Here is an 18,576-nt window from a genome sequence, read left to right as displayed (position 1 = left end):
GAAGCAAATAAAATTTTCTCTCAAATTTTGTAAAATGGTTGAGAAGAACCTCCTATTTTAAAAATAATAATGTTAACCATTTCAAATTTCTAAAGAGCAGAGAGCATGGAACAAGTTTGGGCAGGTTTTTAAAACCCAAAACCTGCCCTTATCCCAATGCATACAGTTTCTGTCCCCTCACTATGTTCCCACCCCATAAGATAAGATGGTAACCCCATCCATGGGGGTTTCACTTTAGGTCCACTCCCCATTTACCCGACCCTGTAACCACCCCTATTTCACCCCTATTTTTTGAATTGTTCCCTCCTTCCTTTAGAATTTTTGAAACAACCGACATGAAAATGTGTAGTAGTATAATTAGTAAAATTATATAAGGGGAAGGAGGTTGGACTCAAGTCTAGCTAACTTTGGCTGCACCCAACTTTTTCTTCCTTGGATAAGTGATTTTATTTACAAGAATGCCCTTTACTTCATCATATCTATAATAATGTTAATTTCTCTATTTTTCCTTAGATGTTAATAAAAATAAAAATAAAATCTCAAAAGAACATTATCATGAATTCATGAGATAATAAATAAATATAAAATTAAAGAATCATTTTTGAAGTCATTTAGTTCAAATTTGATGAACAAATGAAAACTAAGGTGCACCAAAGTATTGATGAACAAACCAAACTAATTTGCTTTGGGAGGGAACTAATCCTTGCTCAATGATTATTTTAATTTTATTAAAAAATTAAAACTCTTTAATGACATCTAATATTGATTAAGCCGTGTGTGATAACATGGATCAAGTGTTTCTTTCATCCAAGTTCTTACTTTGATATACTCATGACCATAGAAAGAGATTACATGGTAAGAAAAAAAAAGGATAAAAAGAATGAAAAAAGAATGGGCAATGAAAATTAAGACGTTAGAGATTCTCTGAGCATGTCATGTATTCGTCCTAAAATATCCATTTCAGAGTTTCGAAACGTAGAAACTGTGCACTTATGAATTCAAGGTGGATGCATGTCCACTCCAATTATATAAAATATCTCACAACTAACGATGATTTAGTCCCAGATTAAAACGTTCAGAAAATGTACAAAGGGATGACTTTTAAGGTAGCAAGGTCATTCATCAAAGAGAAGGTTTGTTGGGGGTCCAAAGGGCTTTCTCTTTCTCTTTCAAACGCTTCACCTGCACTGAACCAAATCAATTTAACAAAACGATTTGCCTCTTCTGGGGCGACATCGTGTAATTTTAAAAGCATTTCCTTCGACTGAAAAGCCGCAAATGGGAAGAAGAAACTCCCCCCTTCCCCCAGTCGTGACTCCCAGGCGCTGACCGCACGAGCGCGAGGAGTAGGGTCGAGGGGCCCCTTCCATTCAAATATCGCCGTCAGCCTTGTCGCCATAAAACTGAAGCCATGTTGCCTTTGCGACTGAAGTGTCAGGTGACAAGCAACGCAGCTGCGCAGTAAGAGTTTATACTTGATAGAGTCCTGTGCCTTGGAGAAGAAGCGGAAATGCAGAGCTAAAAAATACTAGGGAGTAAGCAACTGAAAAACCAGTTTTAAGCAACTGGCATGGAGTATTTTTTACCTATACTAAAATTAAAAATATTAAATAACAATAGACTTTGTGGATGTAACAGGTGTGACTGAGTTTTCATACTTGATTTATTTTTCTTAGGTTGTGTTTAGAATATAGAAAGTGGAGAGAATAAAAGAGAAGAAAGATAAAGAGAAAAGGAAAAAAAAAGTTTTTTTTTTCTTATTTGGATGCCTATAGAAAATGAGAGAGAAAGTGGAAGAGAAATATAGTTTTTCTTGTTTGGATATAACTAAACAATAAAAAATAAAAAATAAAAAAATTAGTAAATTTTAAAATTTTGATGAGTAAATTTTTTTCTCATGTTTTTATTTATTTTATTTTCTTCCTAAATTTCATTATTTTATGAGAGAAAATTTATTATATAAGAGAGAGTGATTTTCATTCTTATTTTTTTCTCTCAATGATTTTCTGTTGCCAAACAACAGAAAAATACCTTTCTCGCCTTTTTTCTTTTCTAGTTGTTCCAAACAAGCCCTTAGGGTATGTTTGAACCCCATTGAAAGGAAAAGAAAAGAAAAGAAAAGGAGAATTTGACCATTATTATTTCTAAAAATAGTTAGTGAAAAGGAGATTTTAATCATTATCTCATTTTTTCTAACTATTTTTTAGAATAATAATGGTCAAATTCTCCTTTTTTTTTCTAGGTCTTCCAAATAGACCCTTAGTGTTTCTTATGGGAGCATTAGAAAACTCATTTTTCTATCCACTTTAGGGGACTGTCTATATGTTTCAATTTGTTACACTAGAATAACTCTTCTGAAACTCTACAACTGGTGTAAGATTCTAGGGTTAACAGTTCAAGAATATAAAATTTTAAAATTAATTTAATTAACTAGATCTATTAAATAATTGACGTGAATATTAGGCAGTCAAAATAAGTAATTATTATCATCATTACTATATCAACTAGGAGCTATTTTATGAAAGATTTTTAAATTGAATTTTTTTCAATTTCTTCAACAAGATTGTTGACAAATAAAGAACAATGAGGGCTGAAATTAGGGATTCCAATAGGTGCTTCTCGCTGGCCCTATTGTGCTCTATTGTTATAAGCGCCCCTTTAAAGTATGGTTGTGTCTAAGGCAAGGAAGGTTAGTTCTATTCGGACACATATGGAGGGCGGGATATAGAATGGCTCATTGGAACTAAACGTTGTAAGGTGTGAGCGAGCCACCCACCCTGTTGGACCTTTAGTTGTGTGCTCCCCCTAAACAAAGCACTCCTACCCTTCAAATTTGACTTATACAAAGATATCACGACCCTTTACTAAGTAGATATGAGGTAGTCACAAAGTGGGTTTCTCTCTTGATTTTGTTGCGTTTGAAACTTATCATCACATAGCTAGCCACAAGGTGAACAAGAAGTTGATTGAGAAAGTTCTAAAGTCACTGCAAGCCCTTGAAAAATTGTGCTCATCAAAGCAAGATCGTCATTGTGTTTTTCTCTGGGTGATTTAACCTTTTTACTAATAACTTCATAATTTAACATGTTTTGAAGGTTTTTTGGGGATTTATTGCACAATAATTTTTTTACTTGCCTGAGAAGCTAAAAATTGGATAACATTCAATTGTGAGAAATTAGGGATCACTTTTTCAAGGATTTTTTTTTATATCTATATGAATAATTATAACTAAGAAATAATAAGATGTAAGCACATTGTTGTTACATGTCTATTATTACATTTTCATTAGTAGTTTGTCTTGTTTGAATTAATTATTTGAAAATATTCTTAGTGTAAATTATTTTATAATTTTCATTGTATTTGAAATGTAGCAAAAGCCTATTGGGATTATGAAGAGGTGTATTTTGTCATGGCGATCAACTGCTATTGAAGAGATTAAAAAGAAGAAAGTAAAAGATAATTTCGACCACTACATGAAGAAAACATGGGTTGTTGTTTGAAGTTTTTAGAGGGAGAAGAGAATTGAGAGGAAAAGCAACTTAAAATAGCAAGGAAAATATCTTTCATGCAGAAATTGGGATGTTTTTCTTTGATAATTTTTTCATTTCATAGTCTTTATGTCCGATCAATTTGTTTAATTAATTTAACTCTTACTTTATTATTTTGTTTTATCTTGTGCTACATGGTTTATTTTTAGTTGCATACCATTGCTATTGCTTGAGTTATATTGGCACAAAATCAAAATAATTCGGTTTAATTTAAAGGAATTTTTCAAAAGCCATTCCTGTTCAATGAAAATAAACAAATTTGTCAAAAGTCTTATTTAAAATAAATCCTTAAGTAAGACCAAATTATAGTAATTTCTTCCCCAAATTGTTACAACAATGGGAACAATTTGTTAATTATATTTATATAGTTAGTATAACTATGGGGGTTAAGATGTCCCTTTCACCACCCCAAACTCTAAGCAACCAAGAATTCAGGAGTAAGAAAAGTGGGAGAGAAACTATCTATGAAAAAGATATTTGAGAAAAAAAAAAAAAAAAACAGGAACTCCAATTTGATATGGCAGCATCTCCCTCTTCCCCCTCCTCCTCTATGGAAATCGAACTTAAGAAAAAAAAAAAAGGGAATATATAGAAGCAGGATAGAGCAACGAGAGATCGTCCTTGAACAAACCTAATAAAATATTTAGAGAATCAAATCAAATCCCAAGAGCAAATCAATCCCCAAATGAATTGTTGGCTATTTTAATTATCTTAAGAGTAACAATCCCATTCCTTCGCCTCCAGTTTCTTCATTACAACTAGGTACTTCTCCAATAACGAGTTCAGAGATCTATTGTTGGAGCTCTCAATAACGGCAAAGCCTGAGTGTTGAAATTGATATTAGACATGGTAAGATTCATTTTTTTTCATTGTCTAATGGTATTAATTTTATTATTTATTTTTATTTTTAAATATGCTAAGCTTCATTACTATTTTTTTCTTTCCTTTATTTTAAACTATTTTTTCTCCCTGCACAACTGAAATGACCCAGTTTTTTCTATTAGAGCCAATGTGATACAGCATTCCATACCCTCACTCTTTCATGGCATTGATGTGAACCAAGTTAAAAAATTATTAATGGTTCATCCACTGCCCAACTATCCAAGCAGTAGAAATGGTCACTAAGATTGTCTGCGAAAGAGAATAAGCTGCAAATGACAAAGCAGACAAGAACTAGGGTGAGCAAACACATGAGAACTCAAGGGAAGAGATATCTCTATTATCTTTTTTTGTTAGTTAGTTTTATTCTCCACTGCTCCAAGTACTAACCAACACCCGGTTCAATGAAATCATCTATTTAGTTTGCATTATGCATTCATCTATTTAGTTTGTTTTTTCTCTATTAATCGTCTTTAATGCTTAAGAAAAAGTAAACTATCTATAAGTGATGCTTAATTGTAGATTTTGTTTATTTACTTGGTTCACTTTTTAGGCACCCTTGGCTTTCACTTGAAAAAGTGATTGTTGGATTATCTCAATTAGAAGTTACTTGAATGTAGAGCATATCATGCCTAAGGTGGGGGAGGGCATGTTGTTTTCTTCTTTATAATTGTCTTTGTGCATCCAAAGTCCTCTAGTAACTTTGTAAACACATTCAAAATTCAACTAAGACTCTTAAATAAGAAATATTAAAATTGAAATATAAAAATAAAATTAATTAAAGATAAAAATATGACAAAAATGAATATGCAACTATATTATCTCTATTATAAAGAAAATATAATAAGTAGTATCTATTGTCACCACTCCATGCAAAAGCATGTATTTCAAATGATTGAATAAGATCAACCATTTCTTATAAGGATTTTATCATAATAATTATTTATTTTATTAATTTAAACATGTTTTATAAGGCTGAAATAAATAAAAATTTGTTTTAAAGATAATTATATACTTAATGTTCTCAATGGATACAAGTCTTAGATATACTTTTTTATTATATAATTATATACTTAAAAGTTCTAGATATATTTTAATGTTTATATTTATATAATTTTATTTAATTTTAATTTTTAGCATTATATACTATTTATTTGATGCGTCACTATTTTATTTTTATTTTCAAATTTTAGTTGTTTTCAACAATTTTTCATATGTTAATTATGAAACTTTTAGTTGATGATGTATTTATTTAATTTTTTTTTGTTTTAGTTTTATTGAATGTTATACAATGTTATCAAACCTTGAGTTGCTTGAAATGTATGACTAAACCAAGTCTTATAAAATAAAAATTGGGTAATGGTTAAAACCTCATTTACTAACTAGATTTAGATTGATTACCTAATGACCTTGTTAAGCACCTAGCCAATACTACCCAAAAGACCGGCCTGTTAGGAGCAGAAGACATAGGTACTTAACCCAGGACCATAACATCACACCCCACCTTCGCAAGCCGACGACTACAGCGGCCCACTCTAGCGAATTAGCCGAACCCGGGTTAAGTTCCTATGACCTACCAGTAATTTTAATCTGGCCTCAAGCTTCCCCCCCCCCCCCCCCCCCCCATCTGAATTTAAAATAGTTGTTTATGACTAGGCTTAAAAGTTGTTATATATTTTACTTTATATAAAAAAAAAAAATTGGGAGGACAGTATTAGACGGGTGGGAAGGTTGTCTAGGTTCAGGATTCCTCAAAACTAATCTCAACCAACCTATTGCTATCCCAACTTCTATATATTGCATGAGTTCTATTCTCATAGAATGTCCAATTATTGCTAAGGAAATACTTAAATAACAAGCATATAGTATCAATAAATTATTTATTTTTCTCTAATACACTAAATGTTTTCTTTTATTTCTTTCCATGCATTGCACTTTTCGTGGCTAAAGAGATAACATACAAATATTTTTATTGGAAATGGTGAAAATGTTGGGGTGATGTATGTTATTTACATCATATAAAAGAAAATGAAGATGTCCAAAATAATTTTAAAAAATTGTAAGAAATCGTACATTGGCAATAAGATTAATGAGAAAGACTAAAATGGCAATGAATAAATTAACCCATATATAGTATAAAATTGATGAAAAATCTTCATTTCTGACTTTTTAATTTGTTTTCCTTTTTCAACCCTTGCATTGCATAGGTTTTCTTTAGTATATATAGGTAGAAATAGATATCTAAGGAGCAATAGTCCCCCTCAATTTCTTGAAAATGCATTTCTATGAAGACCCTCCTATCTCCCCACCTTAATCTTTGTTTGTATAGACTAAGGAATCAACATGGCCAAGTAGCATAAAAAGTTAGTGCATTATGCAAGAAAATGAGATGCTATCATGATATAAATGGATTAAAGAATGATTAATATCATATGTGAATCACTAACATATGTTTTGAATGGTATTTAAGCAATTAGTCAAGGTGAAATGATTTTGAGGATGAATTTGATATGTTGGAAGGCTCATTTCAACATTAATGCTCCATATAGTTATATTGTATTATTTCTTGGCTACTCATGTTGGGAAAAGCCTCATGCACAAAATTGTATCTATTGATTTCTCATTATTAACATTATTAAGTTAAAAACATATTAAATCTTTGCAGTTCCATATGACACTACCATCTCGATTTTTGTAATCTTTCCATTGCTAGGAAAGATTTGTCTTTGGATAATTAAAAAAGGAATGATTATCTTTATGAGGAAGAGAGCTTTGTAACCTATTATTTTACTAGATTATTATGGTATATTAAAAAATAATGAAGAGTAATTTTTTAGATATATGAAATATTTATTTAAGCTAGATTCAAAATTATTTCTACTAAATGTCTATATGTTTGTACTTAGGGTACTTTGTATTATTTTCCTCAAATGTATGCACAAATACCCCAAGTACAAATATTGATTTCAAATTAAAGAGCTCTGTGTAATTAGCTGATGAGGGAGATGTTGATAGAATGAGTTTTTTATTACCCTCTTGACATTTAAAGTTGTTTTTTGCGGCCTTGACTACATCCGACTCCCATCCTCATTATTTTTCTCACTTCCCATCTCCCCTTGTCTTTCTCACCAGATTGAGGCACAAAACTGGCTTATAAAGCCAACTCTAACATTCTAAAATAGACTTGTCAAGTTTGAAATGAAACTTTTATGCATTTGTAAAATGTTTATAGAAAAACTCAAGAAAATACTTAAAATATTTGTTTTGAGCCGCTAATTAGTTTGGTATGTCATTTATAGATTTTGATGACCTAAATTTGCTAGATTGAAGCTTGAGGTTCTCTTGTAACTTTTTTATCTACCTTTGTTCGAACAGGCTTGATCATTTGAACATTTGAACATTGTTTCTTAGGTCTTGCTCCATGGGCATATTCTACTCCAAATGTTCGAATGTTTTGGTTATGTGTCTTTTTAGTGGCTTGTTTGACTATTTGACTCCTTTGAATAGCCTATTGTGCTCCAAATTTTTTGACTATGTGCCTTCATTTGAATACTTCTATTCTTTGAACAATTTCATTTTTTTCTAGGAGTCTTCATTGTTTCATTAGGTTAAATGATGCATTCATTCAACAATTTGCCTTTCTGAGGTACTTTCAATATCTTTACTTTGTTTACATGTTGATCTTAGTTGAACAACATTTTTTTTAGGGATCTTTTTGTTTCCTTGTTTGGTTCAAACAATGCTTATGTTTGATCTATCATCTTTTCTAAGAGCTTTTTGTTTCTATATTTTGTTCAAATAGTGCTTGTGTTCAAACGATCTTCTTTTCTAGGAGAGTTATATAATAGTGCTTGTGATCGAACAATCTTCTTTTTTGGGAGGCTTCTATTTCTTCTTATATCATTCTTTTCTTCGACCATTTGTTTCTTTAGCAATATTCTTGCGGTGCACTCTATTTGGCAAACCTCTATATTGGAGTGCTCTTTAAAGCTTTCTGTTTTTGTTGTGAGTGCCTTGTTCGAATAACTTCTATATTTGCAATGACAGTGTTTGTGCCTTTCCATTATGCTTTCATTGGATTAAAAATTCATCATCGCACACAGTTAGTTTGAAGATATTTATTTCATCAAAATCATATGAGTGGAGATCTTGAGACCAACAAAAGTGTGTTTGACTACAATTATTTCAAAGTACATTACATTAAAAAAGTGGTCATATTGTTATAAGTTTAGCCACAACTATATAGGATGTATTAGTGAATATAAATTACTAAAAAAAACTTGTACCTTATGATTTGTAATATAAAAACATCATATATCACATAAACAATTTAAGAATTTATGGAGATAAGAACCCACTTATGAAAGGTCTTTATCTTTTCATAAAATTGCAAGGAAGGGTTTAAAGAAAGAGGTTAAGAGGGTTAGAATAAGAGAGAAGGAAGAAGAGAGAAGTAAAGTAGAGGAATAGAGGGAGATAGAGAAAGGGCTAGAAGGAAAAGAGAGAAGCAGAGAAGAGAAAAGAGAGGAAGGGTGCTAGGGCACGAGTTTGAGAGGGAGACGAGAGCAAGAGAGATTTAGAAAAAGGCTTGACTAATCTCTTCCTTCAGCCAATACCCCTATTTATGACATTATTTGGGAAACTCCTTAATCAACTAGGATTATATAACTCAAGAAGAGATTCTAAGAAATTGAAATGATTACATCAATCTACGAGAGATTCTAGGAATTGAAAGATTACACAAAAAAAAAAGATAAATCTAATCTAGTAATATTTTATCTTATAAATAAAGAGGGGGTATTTTCTCCTTTTTGTCCTCATGCCCCAAGCCCTTGTGCATTTCCTTTTTTGCTCTCATGCCCCATGCCCCATACTCCATGCCCCTCGTTTCTTGCATGTGGCATTTTCTATTTTGTGGTGGCTTCTCCTTTTCTTATTCTCTTCTACTTTTCTTCTCTTATTTCTTTGGGGGCGGGGGAGTGTGTAACTGTTGGTCTCTATCATTTCACCCCTCTTGAGTATCAACCTTGTCCTCAAAGTTGAAAGTAAAAAAAACCATAGAAAGAATTTATCCTTACGTGTCCAAAGAAGCGTCCTCTAGATTCTCTAGAAAATAAAATCAAATTACCATTTTTACCCTTAAGGTGGTGCCCCTTAGACTTTTAAAATAAATATCCCCCAAATTAAAATTTGTACCACTCCTCTAGCTTGGTACATATGTGCTTTTACATAAATTTGTGGTTTTGTCATATGGTTCCACCAATATATAGGATTAGTTAGTACCAGTATCATATATTTAGCCCATATTTTGGGTACGATGTGTTAGGTATGGATCCTACATGTATAATGTCAAGCCTATAAGGGGGAGGGGGTTGAATATTTATGGAATTTTAATGTTTACTTTTAAATTCTAAGTTCACTATAAAGTCAATGCATGTTATGGACAAATTACAACAATAAATACAACAAATCTATAGTGTTCACAACCCAAATATATATTGCTACATCTATCCATGAGGTATTTCCCAACACTTGGGACTTATGGTTAGCAATGGTTAGGTACTTGCTTTTAGACCTTCAAAGGGATTTTTTAGCATCAAGTCTAGATTGGTTTACAACACAACAAGGATTACTTGCTTTGAAATGAAGTTTAGAACCTTTGATTTAGGCATATATTATAACAAGAAAGCACAATAAAAGTATGTAAAATCCTAAGTGATTCTACCACAACAATTAGTAGCTCAACTTAATTTCAAATGAATGATTTCAAAGTATGTGCTTAATGGGATTTGTAAAACTCAACATTCAAAGTTTGAAAGTTGCAGGATAAGCCAAAGTCTAATATGATATAGTCACACCTAGAACAATACTGAAAATTTCAATTAATTGATTCCAATTGGTTCAATTAAGTTCAACATGAAAAACATCAAACACACACTGAAATTTCAAAACCACAAGCTAGAGTGCTTAGCATTTTAGAAATACTTCCATGTTTTGATACTTTTGAAATAATTTTTAAATCATAGAGCACTAAAAATGTAGCAAAAACTTTTGTTTTTCACTATAACAACCTTGGTGAACAATGTAAAAAGGTAAAACATTTAAATAAACACCATCAAACGATCCAAAAAACTAGTTGTTTCTCTCAAAAACTGTTATTTTGTCATTTAGCCAAATCAAATGCAATAAATCTAAAAAAAATTCTTAAAATCTACGTTTTGAGTCGCTAATGATAATGATAGACCACTTACAATTTTTGGTGACCAATGGTGCAAAACGAATCTTTGAAATGTTGCCTCTAGCAATTGTTGACTAAGCCAATCTGTTGTTTAAGGGTTGGTTGATCATCCTTCATGAATTGCATCTTCTAATTTTCTTCAATTGGTCAGTTGGTAGGGCAAACAGGTACTTACAGTACCTTTTATTTCTAAAGTTCAGCCGACGACCTTCTCTAGTAGTTGGTATTTTCATTCATTTCTCTCTTATCTTTGGATGAAGTAGTCTGGCAAAATGTTGGAGCGAATGATCATCAATAGTGATTGTTATGTTTCTTAGTTGTTTAGACAGATGGCTGTTAGCAGGTGTCACTTATCTTATTTCATTTGCACATTTGGGGAGCTTAGATGTCTAGACGAACGTACTACAACAATACATTTTTCCTTTCCTAGTTGATTGTGTCGATGCTTGGCAGTTGGACTAACTTTGTGATTCTCTTATCATTCTGTCCAGCTATTTGTATATAGGCCAATCAATTGCATGCTTGGTTGGTCAAATGGATCATGTACTATATCTCTTTATGAGATTTTTTATGTTAAAGTTTGTTTAATCAAATTTTATGGTTAATTTTCTAACTTAACTTTATAAGGATCTTCATGTGTTATCATCCAAACTTGACTTTATAAGGATCTTTAAGGCTAACATATAGGACTCTATGTTAAAAGTGAGATTTCTACTATTTATATGAAATATATATGTATATTTATCAAATGGTTTTATTGTCACTTATTAGGAGAGGTGTCATTTTGTAGTTTTACCCAACCTCTTGGAAAATAAACTCTTTCAAAGATAGCTAAACACACTCTTGAAACTAGAAGTAGCTATGAATTTAAAATAGTTGTTTATGGCAATGTTAGTAACCCAGACCGGATTGGTTAGTTCAATCAGACTTTGGTTACTGTTTATTTGACTGCTCATTTGACCCAGGCAAGGAAAGAACCGTCGGCGGCCGCCCTCTCTGCTGTCCTACGAGGATCCTGCCCTCTCTGACCTCTCTAGATTTGTGCTGGGTTACTTTAATAATACTGATCTTAGATTTCATAAGTGTGGTGCGAAATAAATCTTAAAAGTTCGAGTTTAGCAATGAGTTAGTCCCTTTCCTTCACACATCAATGAAACCCATTTATACGGGACAATTAGATCCCAGTTACCCTCTATAGCTCTACCTAGCTCAAATTACCTGGATCCTCAAACACCATGAGCCGTACTTCTCTCGAATGGAGAAAAGGCCGAAACTCTTCGATAAACGTCGGCCTGAGAGAGATTTAATCAAAACAGTTGTCATCAATTCTCTTTCCCCATAATGTACTTGCCGTGGATGAGGAGAAGAAATAGGGGAAGAGAGGGTGGTGGGGGTCGTGAATCGTGATAAGCCTTGTTGCTTCCCCTCTGAAACACATGGGCTGGACAAGAACCGGACGGCGCGGCGATGCGTTGTTACGAAGTGCTCGCTATCTACGGAGTGCAGAGAATCTCTTTTAAGAAGAACAAGGACGCTGCGCTTATGGAGAGAGAAGAGGCCAGAGAAATCGTGTATCGGAATCCGAGCAGCGAAACGCCATTTCTTTGTCCAAATGAACGGCGCGTGGGTCCCATCCCTAGTGAGGTCATCCCCTTCTCGGCCGTTACGTTTCCTTACTTACATTACACGTGGCGCTTTCTTCTTCGTTGTACGGACAGGGGGAGGGGGGTCACTCCCGCCCTTTGAACGCCGATTCCCTTTTGACTTCGACTCTACCGTTGTTTCTTCTTCTTCTCTCGCGTTTCTCCACGACGACTGCTAAAAATAGCCACCGCGATGGAAACGCTGGCGCAGATCTGAAGTCCCCACTCTCAAGAAAACTAAAAGAAATAGGGAATTAAACACGAATAGCCCTTTTGTTTCTCCAATGTTGTGATTACGGTCACTTTTTCTCTTTCTGTCTCTGATCTCTCCAGCGTTACGTGGAGGCCGGAACTTAAATCAGAGTTCAGACTTCTGACAGAGCTTACATCCAAGCATTTAAATTTCCATATCTGACGTACACGTCTCAAAGTAGATCATAAAGGAAACCGAAATTTGCTTCCGGAGGGTTCATATAAATTTAACGAGATTCCAAAAATGGCACTAGCTCGTAAACTTTATATTACTATCACAAGGCCTGCTTTCAATTACGAAACACTTTGGTAACAGAACGAAGACGATAAATCTGCCCTTCTTTAAATACTGCAATACGCAGGTAACAAATGAATTTGCTTTATATGACTGAGATCAAGCAATTACGAGATTGTCCCAGGTGAAAGCTATTTGCCCAGGGTAAGTAGCGTATACGACGATGAGATTGATGGATTATCTGCAGTGAGAAGAAAGAACCCTAACCATCCGATGAATTCGCCATTTGACCTAATTGAACGTGGCAAGAGTGAGAATGAGCCTACGTAAATCTCCAGTTTAAGCTACCTCATCTGTGTAAGTATATGACTGTGATGATATTCTCATGAAAATGAAGGGCAGTTGCTGTTAAGAAAGCGATAAAGATGAAATAAAAAGCCGAGGGAAGAAGAAGAGGATGGCGTCTTTTGCCCTCTACGCACCTGAAAACACGCGCATACATATATATGAATGGACGTTTTACACGTTTCACTCTCAGTAGATTTCATTTTTCATACAGATAGCTACGGGGAAGGAGAGTGGCGGTTGGGCGTTGCTAGCGCTATCTCGTCTTTGCTTCACGCAAGCTGCTAAAAGGGTTAGCTGCCTCCCTTGCCGTGGCTTTAAAGAATCAATACAAGAACAAAAGATTTTTTTTTTCTTGGGTTTTTGAAAAGAATGGAAATTAACAAGACGACTCACCACCAAAGATAGAAAAGAAAAAACAGCCAATTTAGGTTGTTTTTCCTTCCTCGTTCCGGCCCTCTTCAGAAGCTCCCCCTCACCGTCTCACCCCTTTCCGTTCCGCCATGTCATAATACAGGAGGAAAAAAGAAGCAGAAAATTGGAGAGACAAGAGAAGAGAAGAGGAGAAGATGAGTGGGAGTAACAGCAGTGGTGCTAGTGGCGGCGGGGGCGGGGTTGGCGGAGGTGGTCCCTGTGGTGCGTGTAAGTTTCTGCGGAGGAAGTGCGTGAATGGGTGCATCTTCGCGCCCTATTTTGATTCTGAGCAGGGAGCTGCTCACTTCGCGGCGGTCCACAAGGTTTTCGGAGCAAGTAACGTGTCCAAGCTGCTCTTGCATATACCCGCGCACAAGCGCCTCGACGCCGTTGTCACCATCTGCTACGAAGCTCAGGCCAGGCTCCGAGATCCCGTCTACGGCTGCGTTGCTCACATCTTTGGGCTACAGCAACAGGTACCTTCTACTTCTCCACTTTCTACTGCAATTACGAAAATATGACAAACTACTGGAAACAAACATTGTAATATAACTGGAAAATGGGTCTGAGCAATCTCCGCCGGACGGCCAGCTGGGAAACGCGACGGTGTCGGCGATGGGCCGCGGGGTAGCAGGTCACGAATTGCTTGCGACTGTTCTGTTAACCTTTTCTTACCTCCTTTTTATAAAGATAACGGAACAACCAGTGTGACTGTTTCTGTCTAACGTGCCCCTTCACCATGGATCTCCTTTGCTAGTTCTCCCACATGTGTTGTGTGATCCACGGTAGCATCCAAACTAGGTTGTTGTTCAGCTGATCGTAGAGGAAACAATTTTCATTTTGTTGGTTTATGGACTGTTCTTAATAAATCCTTCATCTTTAAGAAACTTGTAGCGGGTTCGAACAAGCAAAATGAAAATCATTACAAAATCAGGCAGTGCTGAAAAAGAACAGTTAAGATTATTGACAGTGCAGTTTATATACTCGTGAAATCATAGGACAAGTTTAATTGTGCCCTAAGGGTGTTTTGCTTGAAATCGTGTAACTTCCTCGGTCTAACTAGTCGAGTCTAGTATATGAAGCAAGAATGAAATTTGTTTCGAGTTCTTGCGATTTTTTTGTTTTTTTTGTTTTTTTCCCTTTCCATCTTCTCTGAAGAGAAGTAAGAGCTCCAACATATTTCAGAGTCGTAGTATTAATGTTGGAGAAACTTCATTAGATCTTTTCTTATTAATTAAAGCGCTTTCTAGTTGTCTTCCTTTCTTCCAGTCTAGGTGAGTTGATTTGCTTTAATTTGCTATCAAACATGAAGAAATGAAGAGCTTGTCTGCTGTTGGCTGAAGGGGAGATGAGCCTCCAGAAAACAAGTGCTTACTTGGATTAGTAATACTTGGACTGGTCTATAATTATATGATCCGGGTATCCATGATCAACTCTCCTATTTTTCTAATACACCTTTGTGCGTCGGTGGAAGGCAGGAGATAAATTTATTTCTTAATTAGCGTCTTACGAAGTTAAACATAGCCCAAGTCACTTGATTTGATTTATCTTTTTGTCTTTCAGTGGGATGTCTCGGCAAATAGCTCAGAAGAGGAAGACATGCCCGCCATTTAATTTATTGATATTGATTAACTGTAATCAGTTTTAACTTCAAGATATTGCAAATTGGTATCGCAGGTGGTGAATTTACAAGCCGAGCTGGCCTACATGCAAGCTCACCTTGCAACATTGGAGCTCCCATCTCCGCCTGCTCCTCCTCCTCCTCCACCTCCGCCTCGGTTAATGCAGCCTCCTCCTCTTTCCATATCCGACCTTCCATCAGCTTCTTGTCTGCCTACCACTTTCGATCTTTCTACTCTCTTTGATCCTCTAGTGCAACCTCCGTGGCCGCTCCACCAACGACAGATGGAGCTCCGGAGCCTCGGAGCAGGGCGAAGTGTGTCAGAAGGTTCCACCATCGGTGGAGGCGATCTCCAGACATTGGCAAGAGAGCTACTTGACAGACACAGGTCCATGCCCGGCGATTCCTCTGAGCCTCCACTCTCTAAATAACTAGTTCCTAGTCACATAAAGTGTTTTGATAGATGAAACCAACATAATCCGGTGAGGGTCTTCCAAGACGCGTGAGATACCATCTGGATTTTCTTCTGCGTCCCAGCCGGTTTATTGTCGACTTGTTGAGGAAATGATCTCCTTTCGTCTTTCCTTTGTCCTCCTTTAGTAATGTTAATCAATATTTATGTCAACGGAGAGATGCTGCTTAGTGTTGATTCTTATTATTTATTGTTTTATTTGTTTTCTTACTTATTTAGTGAGATGATCAATTTATCTTCTTCGTAAGGCATTTCCCAGATGCGAGTAGATGCATCTCACTGAAGCCGGTCTTCTTTATGTGCCATAACATTACAGCAACAGGAGAGGTTTAATGGGATTTATGGAATCATCAGGACGCCGCCATCTATCAGTTGGACAAACACGACCATAAGACGGTAAAAACGATTTGTGAACACTAAATTTTAGCTGCTCCATTTATAGTTTTGCCAACAAAGAAGGATACAGAAATTGCAACAGACCATGTCGTGATAACAGCAGTGATCTGGTCCTATTAAGAACCGAATCCCTGCCTCACATCCATCCTACAACATGAACTAACATAGACGCGCCAGCTTTTTGGTATATAATAACTTCACAAGCACAGGTTAGTGAGAAAGTTTAGGGACTTTCCCCCCTCTGAGAACAGTTTCAATCTCCTGCAGTACACCTAGCCTCCGCAGCCACTTGGCCAAAATCTGTGAAGCTTCTTCACCTATCAGAAAACCATCCTTCTCCAAATCCAAAAGAAGACCCAGTGCCTTGTCAAGATTGTTATCTTTCTCATATGCTGCTAACAACAAAGCTACACATTTGTCACTAGGCTCCATCCTTGCACTTCTAAGATTCTCCAACACACTCCGGGCCTTCTCGCTCTGACCGGCTACACAATAAGCATTGATCAGAAGAGCACAGAGCTTAGCATCAGGAATTATCCCAGCTAACTGGATGGAATCAAATATTCTTTGAGCTCCATCTGTGTCCCCAGCAATTGAGTAAGCTCTCAGCATAGCTTTATGTATTTCCTTGCCTGCACACACATCTTGTGCTTCCATTTCCATCTTCAATTTTTCTCCCCGTTTGGGCATTCCAGCCCTGACATATGCCATTATCATAGAGCCATAGGATCTTTTGTCCACAGGAAGGCCAAGTAACTTTATCTCTTCAAATATCTCTTCAGCTCGATTTAAATTGCCTGCTTTGCTGTACATGTCAAGAAGAACAGTTAAGGTGACCTGGTCACAAGAAAAACCACGTCTTTTCATGGCTGCAACGGCATTTTCAGCATCTGTCATGCAACCAGACTTTGAATACTTATGAATCAATTTGGTGTAGTCACGGATATTTGCTTCAAAGGATTCTTCTAGGAGGGCAAGATCCATCACCTACCAAGGCAATCAATTCCACATCAGGCAAATGTTGATCATGTAACATAAGATGAGCACATTTCTTGAAGAAGATAGACAATAGACTACCTTAAAAGGAGTTGATTTGCATACACAGACTTATTTTAGAAGAAAAAGTTAACAGGAAATTAAACCATATAAACAAGGAGTAGCTTATTGTGCCATTAATTTAACAAGAGGATCACTTTAGTAGCTTAAGTTTACAAAATATAATCTTTCCCATGTGGACCACGCAAATGTGTATTTCTCTGTGTTTTCAAATGAGAAATATGTGAAATACAAAAAGCAGAGCATGGAAATTAGGAAAAAGGAAAAAATGAAAGGGCAGAATATTAGTGAAAAACACTCAAATGTTCTGTATTCCAGTGCATCATAGTGGATTTATGGTGTTGGGAACAAAACTCGTTTCACCAGTACCAAGAATAGATACAAGAGAAAGCCCTTTCCACTCTGCTTGTCACATAGGTTTACATCTTGATTTGAAATTTACACTCAAAATTAATCCTGTAAAGATCCTTTCAACCAGTAAAACAGACGCTCATACTGTTTTGTAGCTCAATGGCAAGAAATCCTGTTACCAGCCTTGAACTCACAAGTTCGAGTTTATGGATGAGATGTCGGTGAAAAAAGATCGACAGGTTGACTTCAACAGCTTTTAACAAAAATGAACCGTTTAATTCAATCATGGACAATAGAAATAAGAATTAGTAAAGTTGCATCACTCTTACACAATTTTCATCATATAGATCTTAGGCAATTGAAAACAATTGGACGGAGGAAAATGCCAGAGCGAGTACACAAGAAATCAAATGAATAGCAACAAGTATCACCTCAAGGAACACAGGGCTATCCATTCTATCCATCTCTTTGAGAACTGAAAGCCAATCAGCTCTCCTGGGCTTCATGATCTTCACCCACAATGAGAGCAAATGAAAGAGTTGTTCCCCTTGTAGTGACGAGCAGATGAGGCGTTCCATGAGAGCCCTGCATCGCTTTGACATTTTTGGAGGGAGCCGAGAAATTGCAAGCTTCTGTTCCTCAGTCAATGTGGGTTCCAACTTCGGCCATCTAAGTTTGGGGCGTTCTTCTCCTTCCTTTTCTTCACCTTGCTCCAGTTCTTCGTTGAGAGGTAAAACTGACCGCTGAAACGAGGAGTTTGGGAAATGAAAGAAACGAGGATGGATATTAAGCGACCGAGGTGAAGGTCTATAATGTATTTTCGAAACGGTGGTTGTTAGATTGCTGACCGAAGGAGGGGCGGAAAAGAGCATAATTTGAACTATGGGGGGTGCGAGCCGTCGGAGAGAGAGGCCGAAAAAGCTGGAAAGAGCTGCTTGCTATTTTCCATATCGAAAGCTTTTACAGATTGGTACTTCGATCATATATACTGGATAAGAGTGAAATGACGAAACGAAATCAGCCAAAACAAAGAGCAGTGAGTGGCAGTATGGTAATTTGAGATGCATACGTGTCCTTTCTAAAGTTTGTCCAAATTGATCTATCCCTCCAATCTCCACAACGCCAA

General features: G+C 35.9%; 2 protein-coding genes across 2 annotated transcripts; one reads left to right on the top strand and one right to left on the bottom strand.

The window, feature by feature from the left end:
• The first annotated feature begins 13,709 nt into the window (after positions 1-13,709).
• Positions 13,710-15,606, top strand: LOC137933908 (LOB domain-containing protein 18-like). The gene is made up of 2 exons (XM_068778012.1): positions 13,710-14,030; positions 15,232-15,606. The coding sequence occupies exons 1-2, from the start codon at positions 13,710-13,712 to the stop codon at positions 15,604-15,606; spliced, it is 696 nt and encodes a 231-aa protein (XP_068634113.1).
• A 461-nt stretch (positions 15,607-16,067) lies between these two features.
• On the bottom strand, positions 16,068-18,353 carry LOC137933906 (pentatricopeptide repeat-containing protein At1g01970-like). Its single transcript, XM_068778011.1, has 2 exons — positions 17,882-18,353; positions 16,068-17,030 (listed from the first exon to the last, which is right to left on the bottom strand). The coding sequence occupies exons 1-2, from the start codon at positions 18,320-18,322 to the stop codon at positions 16,254-16,256; spliced, it is 1,218 nt and encodes a 405-aa protein (XP_068634112.1). The 5' UTR covers positions 18,323-18,353; the 3' UTR covers positions 16,068-16,253.
• Between the last annotated feature and the right edge of the window lie 223 nt (positions 18,354-18,576).

Source organism: Aristolochia californica, unplaced genomic scaffold (assembly GCF_029961685.1).
Source record: "Aristolochia californica isolate CCGP_79_NKW_82.1479 unplaced genomic scaffold, dmAriCali1.0.hap1 SCAF_6, whole genome shotgun sequence".
Lineage (NCBI taxonomy): Eukaryota > Viridiplantae > Streptophyta > Magnoliopsida > Piperales > Aristolochiaceae > Aristolochia > Aristolochia californica.
The sequence above is the reverse complement of the archived record's forward strand: the minus strand, read 5'-3'. Positions and strand labels throughout refer to the sequence as shown.